Here is a 16,627-nt window from a genome sequence, read left to right as displayed (position 1 = left end):
GTGACAATTTTTTTACAGAATAGCTGCTGTTACCAAACTGGCAACATTGGCTTTCGTAAGGTCATTCATTCATGCGTCATGCGATGCGGCGTCTGTGATTGGCTGCGAGTACGAAACGCCACATATGATTTAGATATGTTCGAGTTATAGGTTAAGACGCCTGTCATTTTATGCGAATCTACACAACGTTAAATTTAAAAATAAATATTTTTAAGAATTTAGTTTTTTTATTAATATTTTTTGTACACTTTTAAAAAAAGTCATGCTGTAAGTTTTAAAAAGTCATGGTGTGGAGCTGAGGTGTGGAGACATAATTATTTTACAGCAGTAGCACCAGAACCAGAAATATGTTACCAAACCAATGTTGCCATATGCTAACAATAAAAAAAACACGACGAAAGGTCGAGTTGTTTCTGTAGTGCTTACTTCTCGGCTCGGAGAAATAAATGAGTTATTTTTATCGGGATCTAATAAAGTTAATTCATTATTGAATTATCGCGTCCGCGACTCACTACCGGTAGTGCTCTCTTAACGTGTCGCACCATGTTCTGCAGAGAGAGCGTTACGGAGCACAGTTCATTGCCTTATGTAAAACTCGAAATGGTGTTTCTTCCGTGAGTGACCGAAATAATACGGTGGCTTATGTGTACATTGTGTGCTGGTGGAATTAAGAAGTGTTAAAATGTCGAGTTCAACTGCACAAGTGTTGATGAAGAAAGGGAAGAGAGGTGCAGCTGCGTATATCCACGCGGACTGTGCGAGTGGGTCTCCGCAGCACTTGGGGCCACTGCTGGACGTTCTTCTGAACCCCAGTAAGGCTATCGATGAGTGGGAGACGATTGACTGGTGCCGCTGGCTTTTGGCCGGCGGGCGCACGCCCGACGAGTTTGCGGCAGTGGGTAAGTTCGACTCAGCTAACTGTACTCCACAATTATACCTCTTTGTAGGTTATGAGCGATTCGTTGCGTAGTTTTGTGCAATAGACTATGTTTTTCATATTTCTAGAGATGATACTGGGGCGATGACTTTGCATTTATAGAGCCTTTAGACTTTGCATTCTATTCAACATAGTTTTACAGTTCAGCAGGCTAACTGTTGTTTATTTCATTGTTCTACCTGAAGTTTTTATTTTATTTATCTTGTTTCCTAGTATCTTAGATATGAAAAGACTAGTATCTATTTTCTATTCATAGTTTGTGTGAGTATATGTAAAAAGTAGTGTTAGAAAGTAAACAATAATCTGAACAGGAAAAATAGCCATTGTTTTTTTCTAGTTTTTTTTTTAACTAATTGCTAATTGATTCTACCTTGTAGTTGCATATCTATGCTATTATTTGTATGCTAACAAAACCTACCTGTGCTTGTAGTATTCTTTGTTTCAAATTCTTTCATGTTATCAGACAATTGGATTTCAAAATGTTCAAAACAACAAATTGAATCATCCAAAATACTCTACATTTACCTGCTAGGCTTTTGAATACTTTGGCACTAAGTTTATGCTATGTATAAAAGAAACCTTGGATACTGTATCCTCCCAAGTCTACATTTTTTTAAGGAAGTAGATTTAAGACCTAGATGTGGGTCACCAGCTTTGTTATTTTGAAATATATAAAAATTTCAACATTCTTAGAATTCTTTATTCAATAAACAATATGTGCTTTATTAAGTACATTCAGCCGTTATTCTTATTGTTAATTTGTTCTTGATTAAGTAAGCGAGAACTCACAAGGCTCACCAGTTTACTTCCCACCAAGTAGATTAAAGACAATTTGGTAAATAAAGTGCTTTATCAATACAGTGTAATAGTGAAAGAAGATGCGTGATTGCTAGACAGTTGAGTTCATTAAGTTAGACATTTATCCTGAACATTGAGACATCCCATGCAAAATGGAACTCTTGGCATCACTAGTATCAACTGGGCAGTGCTGGATTTTCGGCTGATGTAGTCTTTCGTTTGGACTAGTAATGTACTTCTATTAGTAATGTATTTTTTATGTATTTGAGATTAGATCTAAAGTGCAAACATGTTCAGTTAATGGCTGCACCTTTACCAGTTCATCTGAATGATAACAGTTTCCTAAATTAAACAGTCATGTCAGTTGTTATAATGTTTAGGTCAGTGAGTTGACAGATGCGGATTTATTGGAATGGAACCACTGTCACCCTGTATAGACCAGCCTAGCCCATATGAGCTATCCACTTCAACAATATCTGCTCGCCCATCATTGACATTGTGCTTGACCTTGGATTTACCAATTAATCCATCAAATAGGCATTTTTTCACCAAAATGTGAACATGTCAATGTTCAATGTTTTTAATTTGTCTATACAAAACAAGCAGGACAATCAATCAAGCTTACATAACAGATAAGAGACTAAGATAAGGTATTTTTTTTTTCATTTTGTCAGTATGTAATATCTGACTAATTACATGTTTTGATTACAACTAACATTCATTTAAAAATGTAGTTAATTGGTTGTATATAACTACTAGCTTTATGTCATTATTTTATTTTTATTTTTTATTCGACTGGATGGAAAACAAGCAAGTGGGTCGCCTGATGGTAAGAGATCACCACTGCCCATAGACACCTGCAACACCAGGGAAATTGTAGATGCGTTGCCAACCTAGAGGCTTATGATGGGATATCTCAAGAGCTAGTAATTTCACTGGCTGTTTTACTCTCCATGCCGAAACACAACAGTGCAAGCACTGCTGCTTCACGAGAGGATTAGCAAGCAAGATGGTGGTAGCAATCCGGGCGGACCTTGCACAAGTTCCTACCACCTGCAAATATAATATATGTAATGTAATATATGTATTTTGAGATATTGAACTTTGAAATCACAATGTTGGGGGTTTTACAAATTTTCTGTGTTAATCTCTCATAGTGAAGCTCTTTATTAGTGAAAGAATTTTAAAAATCGGTTCAGTAGTTATTTTGTTAGCATATATACAAACAAACAAAACAAACAGTGGTGTGCCAAATTTTATTCAAATCCGTTGAGCGGTTGGAGTAACTAATATTCAAGCTTTCATCCTTATAATACTAGTCTTTGCCCGAGACTTTGCGCGCGTTAATCATTAGGTCTTGCAGTTTTATTGAAATTCCGGGTTTTTGTAAAAATACATGTGGCAAGTGGGAATACCCAAAAATTGCATCATTAGTGGGTGTCATTAAAGTTGCATTAAAAAAACTCCGCGCCGAATTTCCCAAAATACGGTATTTTACAACTATTAAATTTGCCATATCCTGTATATATCTATAGATACACAATGTTTAGCGAAGAGAAAAAATAATTCAGTTGTAAATTGAAAAACCTTTTTTTTCTGCTGACTGTACGAGCGTGCTAAAGTTTCCATGCCGTATGTTTGCTGACAGTTTTGTCCATTTTTGTGTGCCAATGTCACAGATGTCGCTGCCAACCTTGCCAACCTTTGGTAGGCTAGTAGGTATGTTTTAGGTATTCAAAAAGAAAGATGAAAGTTGGACTCTAATTAGGTTTTTTAGGTTTCAAATTACATTGGGGGGGCCCGTGATAGATCCGAAGAAAATTGATGGGATTCGTCCCACGGCATACCACAGGTTGGGCGGGTTGCTAATGAGTTTGAGTTGAGAATGAGATTGAGTTGAAGTTGTAGTTTGACGACCGGATAGCCAGAACCTGACTATGAAGCTTGAGGTCTCGAGTTTGATTCCTGGCCGGGGCAGATATTTGTATGAATAATATGAATGTTTGTTCTCGGGTCTTGAATGTTTAATATGTATTAAAGTATGTATTTCTCTATATAAGTATGTTTATCCGTTGCCATATCCGTATCCATAGCACAAGGTTTGCTTAGTTTGGAACTAGGTCAATTGGTGTCAAGTCCCATGTTTTTTTTTTATTTTAATATAATATTGGTAGTTTTATACCTACTGTTGAATGCTTTGTTCGTTTTGGTTGTTTTTATGTAGGTTGTAAACTGCTTGTGGTTATGGAATTTATTAATTATTTATGGCAGTGGCATGGGACACTAATACTAAGGTGCCTTTCCACCAGAGATGAGCTATGCTACATTGCTATGGATGTGTTTGATATCCACCAATCTTATTCATTGTTCCATAGCAAACCGGTTCAACTAAGCTATGTTATTTTTTCTATGGAAAGATGCGTGCTGTGGATGCTGGCTCTCGATGCGTGCTCTTCATGATGCGTCTGTCCATCTCTGTCCATTTGTCACATGACATGACTGTACCTTCCGAACCTAATCTTATTTATGCTCAACCTTAAAAGGTATAGCTAACCAATTATATTCTTAGGTCACTGCAAATACTTGTCATAATGACACTAACGTCATTCGGATAAGCGTTGTCATTGTCATAGATAGGCAAATAAAATTGTTTTCTAAGATAAAGTTCCTTGTTGGCACAAGAATTAAATTGGTTGACTGTACCTATCTAATGGCATTTGTATGATAAACCTAAGTAACATGACGATAGTATACTTTCGCGATTTTAATTAAATTAAATTTAGTTTAATCAATACCAGAACTAGAACTTTTAATAACTAGGTATATCGTTAAAATTACCTACTGTACAAATGGCGCAGTTGACTTTTACTCATTATTGTAACAATTTTAATTCCTAAAGATATAGAAACATTTTACAGGCACAGCTTCTATTTCATTATATATTAAAATAGCAGTTCTACTAAAACACATTGTATGTATGTACACTAATACTCAAGCTTGCGTGTTGTTGCAAATGCAATTAATGACAATATTCTATGAAATTTAAACTTACCAACTAATTCCCGGTTCACATTATTCCAGTAAAACCGTTTCAATAGAATGACACTACCTACGGTGCTCGATCGATCTTTTGTAACTCGTTTGGATTGTGACCCCGCAATGTATCGCTGGCACGATTTAACTGGAATAATGTGAACCGGGCATAAACGCTTTGCCATCGAGCTTTAAGCGACCATTAAAAATCATTGGCTGGTATAAAAAAAAGTTCAAATATTAGAAGCAAGAGCTTGTACTTTTCTTTATTTACACGGTCCAATGTCTTGGCAGTAGCTACTAAGCTCGTGTAAATTAGGCGTTATATCCGACTACTTAGGCAGTGGAATGAACGTCAGCGGGCAGCGGAGCGGCGAGCGTGTTCTCTGTTCATTGCGCGGCTGAGAAGCCGACCGCACAGTCAGAGGCGTCTGTCTGTACTCCATCCATGTAGCGCCCGTGTGCAACAGTGTCATAACACGGGCCCAGGTTCATTGGAAGTGCCGCGGCTTGCGCCCCTAACACCGCTGCGCTGGCATGCAACGCACACCCTGGGGAGCTACGACGAAATTCAAAAATCGAAGTTCGTATCATACTGTCCCTCTCATTCTCGTGTTAAATAATATTAGTCAGCGGGACGGCAAGATACGAAGTTTAAATTTTGCACTTCGTACAATAGGGCCTATACCATAGGTAGAGTCGCCTCTGCGCACAGTATCAGTTATCTGGCACAAAGAACAGCGAAAACGCTAGTCGTGCCTCTGCCTGCTAGCGTCCAGTCCACGGCCTAACAGTGACACATGCGTTTACCTCCGACGGCCAATGTCATCGCCCGTTCTGACCCACATGCCAAATATGCGAATTCTGACATCGATATACACAGGCAGGTTCTAGCGGCAGACCGGACGGATACATGTAGGAAATAAGGCCGCCAGTGTTGGCAGGGCCTTCAGATTTAAAAAGATACACGACAAAATTTTAAAAGATTTTTTTACTAATAAATTAATTGACCTGATCGAGTACACTGAACAGTTCTGTACATACATTGATTGTATTGTTAACTATATACTTACTCTCTTACTCTGTGATACTCAAGGTATAGGTATATTGCCTGCCAAATTTTAAGGCTTTAGCTCCAGGATTTTGCCTTGTTCACATTAGTGTTTTGTAGTTCTAATTCTTTCCTTTTACCCTCTGCTGTGCGGGGCGCGAAGTGCGGTTAAATATAAAATGTGTCTAATACTTACAGATGAACATAGCTTTTAAAATACTTGTAAAGTTTACCTAACAATATCTCTGGAAGCGTCCACATTATAAACACTCGACCATTCTCCTGTTTTACTACGAAGTGCGAGATATTGAAATTTTATGAACTATTTTATGACTGAAGCTTTTTGCACTTACAAGAGATGCAACCGCATAAGAATCTCAAGCGCATTCTAACAATGTTGTATGTGCAAATTTAATGCATTTTACTAACAACTTTGTATCGAAAGCTGCAAGGTCCATTTTGAGTTACACGTTACACAGTATACAGAGTAAACAAACATCATCTATTCATAGATAAACTCGTACTTACTAACGCCTTACTTGCGATTGCTTAGATGTTATAGCTTTTAAAGCTGTGTAAAGGGCACGTTATGTTAAAGGCAAACCTACGTGAAATCGTCCGCTAGTACATGAACATTCAATTATTTTTTAAATTCTTCGATGTGTGCATTATTTTAGAATTGAAAGCAACTATCTTATAATTTGTTTACACAAATTGCTACCTTTCAAGAAATTGCTCAGTGATTCGATTTTCTGTTCAATACTAAAGCATTACTGACGTACCTACTGAATGTACTTTACTTGACGTAGCGTGTCTATTCAGAGTAGCTCGTTATATCATTTATCGCATGCCTGCTATTCTTATCGAAATGAAGCATGAAATTTATCTTCGGCTTTCAAGCACTATCTGGTTAGAAATGCTGCATTAGGGCTGGTTATAAATAACTGGCCGAAGTCGCCTCATGGACACCCCAGCGTGGCATTCTTGTTTATTATGAAAAGTATACGCGAGATAGGGATATTATAGCGGTTTGAGTGTTGTAGATTCTGTGAAGGAAAGTTTTGAAGAAGAAGACAATAGACGAAATCACTACCTTGCTCAAGAACAGGAGAAAACGGGAGGACAGGTCAGCCAGGTCGCACTCTGATGGAAAGCTACTTATGCATAGGAAGTGGTGACGAAAATAGGCAGAAACCTATTTCTCCCAATGATGCTCCTTTAATTTGTCGGTTTTTATGCGCGAGTAAAAAGGACAATAAGGATCCAGAGCGAGTAGAGCAATGTGTTACTGTTAAGTACGACATCGCGGGATAAGGGACAATATACGATTAGCAGAGGGAAGAACAGGACGAGATCATAGTCTGGCTGTAGGGTTAAGATACACATACTTTAGCAGCAACTGTATTAATCACAGTGACACTGCATGCTTCTAAAGTTTACCTTTGGGTTCACTTGCATCTTGCCTCTACGTTTGTATGCAGTATGAACCTGTATACGAGATGAATACGGGTCTATGCAGTTTATTTTCAGTGAGCCATCTTAACATGAAGACAGAACGCGGAAGGTAACCCGTTAGCGGTAAGCCTTTGTTTATTCAGGGGCTACGTAACAATATTTACACACGCTGCGTAGACAACCCGCTGCACGCTGTGCCAACAAACGGGCTACAAAAATAGCAACATCCAAGAATCTGCAACAATGGTCTGTTAGTCTTTTGGATTTTACGAACTTTAATTAAGTCTAGCCACTACAGCCATGCTCATGCATATCTCAAGTCTACGGCCCGGCCACAATTTGGTATATAAAGCTCCGTACATTACGCGGGCGAGTCGCTAATTGCCGTCCATTGATTACCTGGTATTCTGTCACACGTACCTACACGCAATGAACAGAGAAAACGAAGGGCGGTCTCATGCCATCTGCCACGACTAAAGTTCTCATCAACCCACACATGACCTTTTCAGGTGTCGCAAAAAATGGAACCCTATTTTAGACTCGCGTGTGCCTCCCCGATACTACTTAGGGGTATAAAAAAAACTTGAAAGCTAGGTCATGTTGACTTAACAAAAAAGAAACGGCCTGTTGAGAGCATCTCAATTTTTTTTTATAGTTGTAAAATTAATATTTTTAAAATTATTTAAGAAAATTACGAAACTTTACCATTCTAATCTCTAATCTTCTAAACTCGAGACCAGTTACTGGTGGCCTTGAAAAATTACACGAAATACAAGAAAATAGTTCTATACTTATAAATTACCGGAAAATTTACGAGACATGTAGTTTAAATAGATACAATGGGACAATGAAAAAAACATTAGTAAAATATTTTTTCGTACATAATTATCTTTACGCGAGTTCTACTCTCACTTGTCCAGTTTTATTCTGTCGGCGTGGTGAGCGTATTACCTGTCCATTGCGTATGCTCCGAACAGGATGATGACCATCTCGGCAGCGCAATGAACTGAAGACGCGCTGTGCGTTGCGCGTATTCGGCGCCTCGTCGTTGACACTAGATTACTGCCTTATCGAGTTCTAATTCGCATTTCCATCGTTACAAAAAACTTGGCGTGTGTACAGGCCCTTAATGCGCAGCTCCAGTTCGCTTGGCAAAGCGATGGCAGGATTTAATCAAGCGCATAGTTTACGCGCATGCACCATGGGCCCAGCAAAAACGTCGGGTTAGAACTTTCTCGTGTGGAGCGCTAATCGTTTCCCGACCAAGTATCTGCGGTGGCGATTAATCTGTCTAATGCTTCTGAGTTTATAGAATTGGGTTTTTTCTTCTATCTAACCATAAACTTAACAAACTACTTAGAACCGATAACCGTTGGGGGAGAAAAGTCCTCGAGTGGCGACCACGAACTGGAAGACGAAGCGTTGACTGACGACACCGTGAGAGTTGCGGGAAACCGGTGGATGTAAGTGGCTAGTTGTCGTTCATTGTGGCGTCTTCCGGCTGATGATGATGAACCATAAACTTACGATAGCAGCAAAAAGGATTTTGTGCTACCACCATTGGCACCTCTTCTTAGTTAATTCTCAGCCGCTTCTGAACGGTAGTGACGACAGCTGCGGAAATAACTGCATCAAGGGATACCTTTTACTAATCGATCGATCGATCGTAGTTTCATGAGGATGATGATATTGATGATGTATTCATGAGGGAATGTTATCCTTCATGTTTACTTGGTCGAAAGGTCCATGATGAGAAGTGGATCAGGTTGGGTCTTTTGTTGGCTACTGCCATGATGCGACGATGCTCTGATTTTTTTTATCATGAGTGGTAGGAAAACGAGCATGCGGGGTATGGATGGGAAATGATCACCACCGTCCATGAGTATTAACCCTTAATAAGGTAGAGGCGATTTAGCGACCACTTGCATTTTCATTTCCAAATGTCATTGTAATTATTGAAAATACGACTAGCTTTAAAAATATTCTTTGTCAGGTATGTATTCGATAGCTGCTTTTGATTCTGTGGTAGTATGCTCCAATAACGGGGCCTTATTAAGGGTTAATAATTCAAAGAGAGTAACATGCCGCCTCTGCTAATTTGCATTCTAATGTGAATCATTCTTCTGATGAATCAAATGTTTAATAAGCCGAGTTAGTTTGGATTTTAGGTACCTAGTTTGAATGGCGATGTTGATGACAAAAACATTGTCATTGTGTCAATATCTTACTGATGACTGTGCGATTGACTGATTCAGATGGCGTTTCTGAGTATATGCAGAATTTTCTGAACAACGTAGATGTCTTGGCCATGTAGTATTTATAGTATGTAAATATTCTTTTGATGTGGCAAAATTTAGCCAGACAACAGTATCTAGTTTGAAAATACAAACTGAAATATAGATGCACAGAAAAACCAGAAAAATAAGACCATCACTGGGAATCGAACCCAGGTCCTCGGTATTCCGTACCGCGTGCTATACCGCTACACCACTGATGGTCCGAAGGAATACCGAGGACCTGGGTTCGATTCCCAGTGATGGTCTTATTTTTCTGGTTTTTCTGTGCATCTATATTTCAGTTTGTATTTTCAATTTAGGTTTTACGGGATGACCGTAAAAGTAAAAATTTGGAATTGAAATAAAAAATACAAAAAGATTCCAAAAAACCAATCTTAGTATCTAGTTTGTTTAGTCTTTATCGAAGATAATTACTCAAAAATGTAGTAACGGTAGAGATTATTCATTGGCGAGCAGAGTAAAGTAAAAGCTATGAAAACAAAAAAAAAACCTGTTTGAATTAGTAGCAGAAGAGGCAATCATAACCCTCCTTTTGCTTTGCTGACACGGAGTCAGATAAAAAAGTAGCATCTGTTGTGGAAGGAATTACGGTAATTCAATTCTTATTTTTAGTTCTGTGGTCTAGTTCCTATCAGCAAATCTGTCTTTGGATTTCCTACATTGTGTTATATAGATTAGCGACATTCTTGCCGATCATCACCTGTTTTGAACCCCAACTTGGCGGCCGGATCAACGCTCGCGCAGCACTGATTCAGCGCAGTTTGTTGATCTGTGTGTCACTGACTTGTACCTGTAACACATTGTAATGGTGACCCAACAATTTCTTCGCCGTGACCGTGTGAGTCGATCTAATGTCAACACGACTCCGGAACCACGATTTGGTTGTTTCCCTGTCTCATGGCGAAAGGTCGGCTCCTGTTTAGTATTGCCCTTCGAAGAACATGTTCTTCTTGGCCCTGGCTTTTATCGCATTTTATTTTGAAGTCACCTGAAGTCACTTGTGTCAGACTAATATGTGATTGTACGTGTGAACAACACGATACAATAATAAATAGATTCGAGTAACGCTAAGTAAAGTGGCAACTACTCGATTCTATATTAAACATCCAAGACTCGAAAACAAACTGTAATATTTGGCTTGTCATTTATACAAAGGAAAATATCAGCTCTGAACGGGGATCGAACTCGCGACCTCAGGTCCCAACTGACCACTTATCCGGTTCTCAAAAACCTGGAGCGAGTCACATCACGTCGAAGACGCATGACTATAATTTGTAATTGTTGTCTTCCATTCTTCTCAATGAAATACTACATAGCTAATCTCTGTGTGAAACGACTTTATTGCAAGTGCCATACACGACTTTGTCGTCGTATTGGAATTTAGAATTGACGCTGACATAAATAGGGTGATGACAGCAATGATATAGAAAAATAATATATAAACAAACGTACAGTGTAGAAAAAATATTTAAATGTTTCACTTTTCCTGCCCTGTCTAGTCTACATTTTTCTAAATCTTAAATCTGAATTTTAGATTTTTATGAATATAGTTCTTTGAACTTCAGTTCGGAAATCGGACATAGAACGGAGCTTTGTGGCCCCATAAAAAACATGAGTGTAGTCAGTCATATACTATGTTTTTTATGGGACTGTAAACTAAACCCCTCCCGACCTACACTTTTCAGCAACCATATCGAGCTAAATGCCCAAGCATCACTGAGACTTGATAACTCTAGTGCTGAGCTCCCAGAGTCCGTCCAGTGCATTGACTCTTGTTTCGTACGCGAGGCCGTCGACCCCGGCCAACAGCTGATCCAAGACACGTGCCCATCGCCCCTTCCCGCTTATGCACCGCACACCCCTTTTGTAGGCAACTGGTTGGCCTGTCAAGTTTTTTCGACGTCTAGTCTAGTTTTAATCGTTTAGGAATTACCGACGTTAAAATCTAAAAGTAACGTGCTACTGCGTGAAACGCGAGGCATTCTACTAATATTATACCAGGTTTTTTAATAAAATTTTGTTCCCAAGAGTTTTTTAACTTCTTATTGTCTTATTTATGAACTCGAAATTTGGTGATTTTTGACCATATCCCTCAGTCCTTTTTGACCGCGGATCGGCAAGCGCAGGACGCGCAAGAGATGGACGAATGACCTGGTTAAAGTCGCGGGTTCACGGTGGATGCAAGCCGCTTCCAACCGAGGCAACTGGAGGTCTATGGGTGCCTATGTCCAACAGCGGACGTCCTATGGCTGACGACCTATATTTTATTAACAAATACCAATTATAAATACATTGATAAATCAGATTTGTTTTGGGAATCACCATGAAAGTTAACTGAAATGAATGAATTTAAATTCAACTGCCGTTTGGCGTTGATTGATGTTATGTATGGCGCAAATTAAATTATCGTCTGCCGGGGCCCCTAGGAAATTCCATTCTCGGGGCCTCTTGTCAGCTTTTAAGAACATCGGCTCTTTTCAAGTTCAAGTTCAATCAAATTCACAGAGAGCATGCGACGCAATAAAGTGATCAAAGTCAAAGTCAAAGTCAAAATATCTTTATTCAATTTAGGCTATAACAAGCACTTATGAATGTCAAAAAAAATCTACCACCGGTTCGGAAAAACCTCTGCTGAGAAGAATCCGGCAAGAAACTCAACGAGGTATATATATATATATATATATATATATATATATATTTTAAAACAGATTTACAATATTATTAAATGATATGTATACATCACAAGTATTTAACACAACTTTATTTTTAACACAGTAGGTTCGCTATTTGAAGGGATCGCTAATGCGGATCGGAATTATTTCCAAATATCCCTGTCCATGATATAATCATTAACTTTATAATACGCCTTTGATATTAATGTCTTCTTGACAATAGATCTGAATTTTGTATCCGTTTCATTTATAATATTTTTTGGAATTTTATTATAAAAACGTATGCAATTTCCCAGAAAAGACTTTTTGGTTTTAGCCAGTCTGTAAGATGGTACTTTAAGCTTCCCTGTGTTTCTAGTAGCCTTTGGCGTATCGACGTTAGTGGGAAAATCACATATGTTCTTCCTAACATACATGATTATTTCAAAAACATAAAGCGACGGCAGGGTTAGGATATCTGTTTCCTTAAAAAAAGATCTTAAAGATTCACGCGTCTTCAAATTATAAATTGCTCTAATTGCTCTCTTTTGTAAGATAAAAATTGACTCAATATCTGCAGCAGATCCCCATAAAATAAGGCCGTACTGATAACACCTAATTTTCATTGAGGATACAAATTTCTCAATGAAAATACTCAATTAAACATTTTTTTTTTTGTGCGGAGCCCCTGTACCTGGTTTCCTACTCTGCCTACTGGTAAAAGCGCTTTCCAGATGGTTATAAATCAGCGTCCGAACAAGACCATGGTTGGAACTCCAGTTGCAACCACGGATTGTGTTTCGGCAACACGCTAGCGAATCCGTAGCGAAAAACACGCCCGTCTGCCAAGAACGTTGAAGGTCATGTTATGATTTGTTTTAGCTGCTGTCTACATGGATGGCAACAAGCAAGGTCACCCCTGTTGGGACGCTAGTTTACAACCGGCTGGAATGTGCTTTATGAACAGTGGCATGAAGCTTCACGTCACTTCAGGCTTTTTAGGCAAGCATGATCTATCAAGATGGAGCGATGACCTGGTTAAGATCGCGGGATCGCGGTGGATGCGAAAAGCACAAGACCGGTCTGAGTGGAGAGCCTTGGAGGAGGCCTATGTCCAGCAGTGGACGTCTTTCGGCTGACATGATGATGATGATGATGATCTATCATCTCAGTCTACATCTTCGATTACCATCAGGCGTGATTGTGTTCAAAAACAAGCCTATTTCTGTATAAAAAGAAAACCGGCCAAGTGCGAGTCGGACTCGCGCACGAAGGGTTCCGTACCATTATCTATACAACACTAGACATTAGCAAAAAATGGCAAAAAAACACGTTTACTGTATAGGAGCCCCCCTTAAATATTTATTTCATTCTGTTTTTAGTATTTGTTTTTATGCGGCAACAGAAATACATCACGTGTGAAAATTTCAAGTTTAGCTATTACGGCTCAAGAGATAGAGCCCTGTGAGTGTGACAGACGGATGGACAGACAGACAGACAGCGGAGTCTCAGAGCTGTGTGAAGTTAGCACCCGACATTGGATTTTTTTTATTTTTTTATTTTATTCTCATAGATTTTGGTATGTAGTTGATTGTAATACAATTTTTTTCGTTTGTAGTAGCTCTAAAAAAAATTTACAGGACTTTGAAAAAAACTCATCCCCCCATTTCATCGACCCTCAAATTGAGTCATTGATTCTGAAAGAGAATCGTTTGTAGTTGATTGTAGTAGAAAACATTTCGTTTGTAGTTAAAAAAAAATTTTTTTTTTCTCTCAAGTAAACTTTGCACCTATACTTGTAGCACCCGACTTTGGAAATCTCATTGTTCTTCATGATTCTCATAGATTTCGGTATGTAGTTGATTGTAGTAACAATGATTTCGTTTGTAGTAACTCTAAAAAAAATTAGAGCACTTTGAAAAAAAAAAAATCAAAAAAAATTTTTTTTTGTTTCTACACTATCATTTCGGTTTGTAGTTGATTGTAGTATCAATTTTTTCGTTTGCAGAAGCTCTAAAAAAGAATACGAGGAGTTTGAAGTGGCCCTAAAGTTTAGTAGTTTGATTCTTGAATCGAATCATTTGCATTATGCTATACTAGAAAATTTGGCATACAATCGTAATAATTCTAACACTATAAAAAAATTACCACTGCTACAAACTAAAAAAGGTCACAACAAAGGTAATAACCACTATTACAAACAAAATAAAGTTACTACAAACGCCGTTAGCACAGCTAAAAAAGTAATAAAGTTAATATGGTCTAAATTAGTGCTACTACAAACAAAATAAAGTAAGTACAAACGAAATGAACGTTTAGTACAAATGAAATAAAGACACTACAAACGTAATGATTGTCACTACAAACAAAATAACGTTATTACTTTTTAGTAACCTAATATCGTTTGTAGTCGTGTATTTATGTTACAATTATCTTTTTTTTAGTTGGCAGTAACTAAATAAATTAAATACAAACTGATGAATGCTACTTCAAGGGAAATAAAGTTACTACAAACGTGAATAAACTACTACAAACGAAATGACTGCTAGTACAAACAAAATCAAGTTACCACAAACGTAAATATACTACTAAAAACGAAATGACCGCTAGTACAAACAAAATCAAGTTACCACAAACGTAAATATACTACTACAAACAAAATTACGCTACTACAAATGAAATGACTGCTACTACAACATAAAAAAAATACGAAATTAGGTTACTACAAACGAAATGACTGCTACTACAAACAAAATCAAGTTTGACGTTACTACAAACGAAATAACTGCTACTACAAACAAATTGAAGCTACTACAAACGTAAAGGAAGCTACTGCAAACGATATTTCGTTACTACAAACGAAATACTGCTACTACAAACATAATCAAGTTACTACAAACATAAATAACTACTACAAAAGAAATTACGTTACAACAAACGTAAAGAAAACTACTACAAACGATATCTAGTTACTACAAACGAAATTACTGCTACTACAAACAAAATCAAGTTACTACAACGTCAATAAACTACTACAAACATAATTACGTTACTACAAACAAAAATCAAGCTACTACAAACGTTAAGAAGCTACAACAAACGAAATTACTGCTACTACAGACAAAATCAAGTTACTACAAACGTAAATAAACTACTACAAAAGAAATTACGTTATAACAAATAAAATCAAGCTACTACAAACAAAATCAAGTTACTACAAACGTAAAGAAAGCTACTACAAACGATATTTAGTTACTACAAACGAAATTAATGCTACTACAGACAAAATCAAGCTACTACAAACGTAAAGATAGCTACAAACGATATTTAGTTACTACAAACGAAATTACTGCTACTACAAACAAATCAAGTTACTACAAACGTAAATAAACTACTACAAACGAAATTACGTTACTACAAACAAAATGAAGCTACTACAAACGTAAAGAAAGCTACTACAAACGATATTACTGCTACTACAAACAAAATAAATACTACAAACGTAAAGAAAGCTACTACAAACGATATCTAGTTACTACAAACGAAATATACGTTACTACAAACGAAATTACTGCCAGTACAACACTAAAATTAAGTTTTACTACTAACGTAAAGAAAGCAACTACAATACGATATTTTAAGTTACTACAAAAACGAAATTACTGCTACTACAAACAATCAAGTTACTACAAACGTAAATGAAGCTACTACAAAACGATATTTTAGTTACTACAAACGAAATACTGCTACTACAAACAAAAATCAAGTTACTACAAACGTAAATAAAGCTACTACAAACGATATTTAGTTACTACAAACGAAATTACTGCTACTACAAACAAAATCAAGTTACTACAAACGTAAATAAAGCTACTACAAACGATATTTAGTTACTACAAACGAAAATTACTGCTACTACAAACGATATTTTAGTTACTACAAACGAAATTACTTGCTACTACAAACAAAATCAAGTACTACAAACGTAAATGAAAGCTACTACAAACGATATTTAGTTACTACAAACGAATTATGCTACTACAACAAAATCAAGTTACTACAAACGTAAATAAAGCTACTACAAACGAAATATTTAGTTACTACAACGAATTACTGCTACTACAAACAAATCAAGTTACTACAAACGTAAAATGAAGCTACTACAAACGATATTTAGTTACTACAAACGAAATTACTGCTACTACAAAAACAAAATCAAGTGACTAAACGTAAATATTGCTACTACAAACGATATTTAGTTACTAACAAACGAAATTACTGCTACTACAAACGATATTTAGTTACTACAAAACGAATAACTAGCTACTAGACAAACAAATTCAAGTTACTACAAACGTAAATGAAGCTACTACAAACGATATTTAGTTACTACAAACAAATTATT

The 16,627-nt window shown here is 37.2% G+C and overlaps 1 protein-coding gene across 1 annotated transcript in view; it reads left to right on the top strand.

Annotated features, from left to right (window-relative positions):
• The first annotated feature begins 388 nt into the window (after nucleotides 1-388).
• The window catches only part of Ubr3 (Ubr3 ubiquitin ligase), a 111,800-nt gene continuing 95,561 nt past the window's right edge, over nucleotides 389-16,627 (top strand). Inside the window, exon 1 of the mRNA XM_074100400.1 lies at nucleotides 389-899. Within this exon, the coding sequence (XP_073956501.1) occupies nucleotides 683-899 (217 nt within the window). The 5' untranslated portion in view covers nucleotides 389-682. The remainder of the gene's footprint in view (nucleotides 900-16,627) is intronic.

The sequence above is a fragment of the Choristoneura fumiferana genome, chromosome 17 (assembly GCF_025370935.1).
Source record: "Choristoneura fumiferana chromosome 17, NRCan_CFum_1, whole genome shotgun sequence".
In the NCBI taxonomy this organism is placed as follows: domain Eukaryota; kingdom Metazoa; phylum Arthropoda; class Insecta; order Lepidoptera; family Tortricidae; genus Choristoneura; species Choristoneura fumiferana.
This window is presented reverse-complemented; position numbering and strand designations above follow the sequence as displayed.